At 44.1% G+C, this 4,668-nt stretch overlaps 1 protein-coding gene across 1 annotated transcript; it reads right to left on the reverse strand.

Annotated features, from left to right (window-relative positions):
- Positions 1-265: 265 nt before the first annotated feature.
- LOC135389493 (uncharacterized) lies at positions 266-1,720 on the reverse strand. The gene has a single exon (XM_064619534.1). The coding sequence runs from the start codon at positions 1,718-1,720 to the stop codon at positions 266-268; it is 1,455 nt and encodes a 484-aa protein (XP_064475604.1).
- Between the last annotated feature and the right edge of the window lie 2,948 nt (positions 1,721-4,668).

Below are 4,668 nucleotides of genomic sequence, written 5' to 3' on the forward strand. Positions count from 1 at the left end.
CGGGAGATGACATAACGAAAGAAAGAGAGGACTCTGACTTAACGCAACAAACAAACAAACTTTAAGCAGGCGTTTCGCCTGTCATACGACGGGCATCATCAGTGCAAGACTGAGCGGGAGAGCCGACAACCAGTCGCTACTTAAGGAGATGACACTATTGTTCGGGAAGGGGGGCCACGGTTTTTGTTACAATGCAGGAGATCAGCGCGTATGTGCCACGATTCCAGGAGCTTCCTCGGTCCCAGTCTTTGCTCGCATGCCAAGGTCACCGCGTTATCGTAGCCGAAACAATGCCCCGTGTTCCAAGAATGCTCGCCGAGTTCGGTCTTAGCCGTGTGGCATGTGTTGCGTTCCGGACGTCGCTCTTGTGTTCTTTTATGCGGGTCCTTCTTTTCCGGCCTGTCTCGCCAATATAGCACGTGTCACAACCTAGACATTGTAGCTTGTATACAACGCCAGACTGGTCTTCTGGGGCGACAGTGTCCTTTGGCTTGGAGATGAGGCTGCGCAGTTTAACGTGCGGTCGGAAGGTCGTCCAGATTTTCAATGAAAGTAGCGCCCAGTGGATAGATTCCGAAACGCCTTTGACGTATGGAATTGTGACCTGGGTAAGGGGGGAGGGGTCCTCATCCTGCGGTTTACGTAGCTGCATACGTTTCCGGGTGTCCTCAATAAACGAATGTGGGTAGCCTCGCTTGTCCAGGGAAGCGGTGATCGTCGCATCTTCACAAGCCCGTAGCTCGCTGCAAGATGACAATTGCTCTGAACGGTGCAATAAAGTTCGCACCACACTTCGCTTGTGTTCCGTGGGGTGATGCAAGCCAAAACTTAGGAAAGTGCCGGTATCGCGGGGCTTTCTGTAGACACACATATGGATGCTCCCCGTGCTGTCCCTGCATACACATACATCCAAGAAAGGAAGCTTGCCGCTCTGCTCAACTTCATACGTGAAATTGATCGATGATTCGATGGAGTTGAGAACCGAGTGGAATTCATCGACGTGGTCCCTGTCTAGGATGACGAACGTATCATCTACGTAGTAGCGGTAGAACTTAACTGGACGGGAGAACCGTTCCATGGCCGTCTCTTCAATGTGCTCCATGACCAAGTTTGCCAGCGTCACTGACACAGGGCTTCCCATAGGGCATCCTTCGATTTGATGATAACACTTGCCGTTGAAGGTGAAATGAGTTTGATTGAGGCAGAATCTCAGGAGTATAGCTACCTCTTCAACTGTGAGTGACGTTCGTGATGGCAGGGTGCTGTCCTTCCGTAGTCGGGCCTCCACCACTTGTACCGCGAGATCCTTCGGAACGTTGGTGAACAGTGACACCACATCAAATGACACCATGACATCGTTGCTGCTGGGGGCTTGCGTCCGGAGCAGCTCGACAAACTCCTTCGAGTTGCGCACCGTCAGGTTGTTGTTGCCGGTAACGGGAGTCACAAGTTCTACTAGATACTTGGACAGGTTGTACGTGGGCAACCCGATGAACGAGACAATCGGTCTCAGAGGGCACCCAGGCTTGTGTATCTTGGGGAGGCCGTAAATTATGGGAGTAGCGCCGTCCGATGAGGAGAGGCGGCAGTAGGTAGCCTCATCCAGGTGGCCCTTCTTCTTCAACTCACGGAGGTGGTCCACCAAAGAGCGTTCCGCTTTAGCGGTTGGGTCATGCGTCAAAGGGACGAAGTGCGCAGCATCATCGAGGATCTCTTGCATCTTCGTACGGTTGTCCTCCGTGTGGTCCTCCGTGTAATTGTGTGACTGCCTCGGCCATCTCTCCTTGTTTACGTCATTAAAAATCGCCCTGCCTCGTGTATGAATGAGAGGGTGAGTAAGAAAGATATAAGAGAGAATTGGAATAGCGTAATTGGTTGCCATTTGTTTAAGCCTTTTGTTTAACTCTCAGATTGAGAAACAGAGAAACCTTGCTCAGTGATGCATTGAATCCTCATAAATTATATAAAAAATTTTGATCTTCCAGAATTGGAACTATGAAGGAATACTATGAAAAATATCAATATTGTGAAAACTTAAAAATGGCACTTTCCTACACAGTGCTACTTGTAAATTTTTTTAGCTGTCGATGCATCGCCGACACCTTGGAATTAACTCTAGAAGGTATATTAACAGAAGTGTGTGTTATGCTTCCAAATTTTTTAAATGCAGCGAAATAAATGACATACCAAAGTTTCAACAGGTATGGCATAATGTACAGGTAATGCACCCACAAAGAACTGCTCCAAATGAAAATTTTTGAGTTCTCAGTGCATGCTAAGTCCCGCAACAAATCATGTAGCACCAAAAAGCCATATTTATCTGTTTATTGTTTTTCTTTGAAGCTACATCCTTAATCATGGGAAGCCTTGTATATATGAGAACTTGTAACCAACATAACTTTATCGACAACAGTGCTTTATTTGGGTGAGTATGAATATGCTAAACTGCACTACGTGATACTCCACCCCACTGCTAGATGTACCTCTGTGAAGGATGTAACGACAAGCCAGACAGCCACTCCAGACATTCCCTCTGGGTATTTCTCTAGTGTAGGCATTACATTAGAGCAATCAAGTGTCTATTTTGTGTCTTGAGCTGACTGGTTAGATGGATCACATTAGAAATCTGTCAGGCCCAGTTCAGGTGGGAAAGGGCTACGCAGCCTCAGGCCAGGCTCAGCTCTCAGCAACTGGGTGAAATCAGGATCAGGTAAGTCTGTGTGGCTTTGAGTGAGGCTGGGTCTATAAATCTAAGTACGTATAGGCTTCTACAGCGTTCTAAGGTAAGGTAGCTGACAACACTCATGGAATGATTCATACGGATAATGTTTTTAATATATTGAAAAGAACATACTCAGGCTGGCATCTTCTCACTACAAAACAAAAAAAAAAAAAACAATCTGTAACCAGAAATGAGGCTCGATAAGCCTCTGACAACACTGACCAGTACGACTCTTCTTAAGTAAAAACTTCGCATGTATTTTCAACTAAATTTCGACTTAGGTTACATGTCTCATACATCTAACATCTATCACCATCTCTTTTTTTTCCTCTTTATCACACTTGCCATAAGTAAAACTTCAGATACAGTCAAACTGCTTTATAGCGAACACCTTTTTAACGAAAATACCACTACAGCAAATTTTTTTGCGGTCCCGCTGGAGCCCTATAGGTCCAATAATGGACATCCTTTTTAACGAAAATACCTTTACTCATATTTTTTTTGCTGTCCCCTGAGTTTCGTTGTAAAGGAGTTTGACTGTATTGACTTGTGATGCCCACCACGACAAGGAACTGGGCTAGTTGGACCTATAGTTAACGTAAGCACTGAAAATTACAAGGATGTAGAGCAGAGACACGGGAGTATGTTGTCCTGTTTCTTTGTTCTATGTCCTTGTAAGTTTAAGCACTTACATTAATTTGTAATGCCTGTTATGCAAAGGGCACACGAAGTTCAAGAATATTGAGGTTGCTCATATGCGTATTAAAATAGTGAGCCCCAGGATGTTTTACGAAATGTGATATCTGCTGTTTGAATGCAAAAATGCAAGCTGCTGAGGTACAATCATTTCAGAGTGCAAAGCCTCATATGGTAAACTGCCAATATTTTGAACATAAGACTATTCTTCCGGCCAAGCCCAGTGTTGCATTCAAACCTTAGGCAACATCTGAATTAATTTGTGTTTACATGTGCTACTACTAAGCATATTAATGTGCCTCCAGTACTTGTGTCATTTGTCTGGGCACATGAACCACAGCCTGTGCCACTTACCCAACCACTATAGGGCATATTAGAGTGTACCATGAGCATTAACTGAAGTCAATCTAAGTGCACACCGTGCACTCACAATATGCTTGTATAGTACCCCTTGTACTGCAAGAAAACCAGAGCTTGAGGACATGTAAAAGACGAACACACGGAAGAAGGCCTTCGTGTGTGTGTTCATCTTTTACATGTCATCAAGCTCATGGTTTTCTTCCACTAGAAACATTCGCCTGCTCTTCACCATCCTGTCAGTTATCTCAATATTACCTGTAGTTGATATAGACTACATGAGTTGTATGGCACAATAAAATATAGCATTTCAATGAACGAACTTGAATGCAAATTTAATCTAAAAATCTATTTTTATTGTGAAAAAAAAATTCATACTATGAAGCAGAGGTTGTAGAAAACATTACTCAGCATTGAAACAAAATGCATCACCAGTGTTAGAAGTATAGCAAACAAGTGACATATGCAAGCAAAAATCTTCAGCATAGCAACATAAAAATTTCAGGTGTCGCGAGGAATGTATTTTTCAGAAATCCATCATCGCGTGCACCCTAATACTAAACGAGAAATTTGACATACTACTGATACTGCCTATGCATGATTGACTGATTGTAAGCAAGGCACCTATGGTTAAGAATAGACTAATATCAGCAATTTACAAAGCAGTTAAACCTAGTTTATCAAGTTTGCACATGAAATATGTTGCAAAGATGCCTATGCAGTCATAACATTATGGTAAATGTTCATTATTCGTGGCTTTCCATCTCGAGACAACTATGATCATGAGCGAAACCCAGGGAAAACCTCAGACAGCACAGCCGGTGACAGGATTCGAACCCGTGCCACCTCCCAGTCTCGCCGCAGAAAGCGATCATCCTAACCACTATGCCATG

Source organism: Ornithodoros turicata, chromosome 3, assembly GCF_037126465.1.
Source record: "Ornithodoros turicata isolate Travis chromosome 3, ASM3712646v1, whole genome shotgun sequence".
NCBI lineage: Eukaryota > Metazoa > Arthropoda > Arachnida > Ixodida > Argasidae > Ornithodoros > Ornithodoros turicata.

Bases quoted from the DNA above. Each gene is read 5' to 3' on its own strand.
- LOC135389493 (XM_064619534.1), bottom strand. From the start codon at position 1,720: ATGCAAGAGATCCTCGATGATGCTGCGCACTTCGTCCCTTTGACGCAT.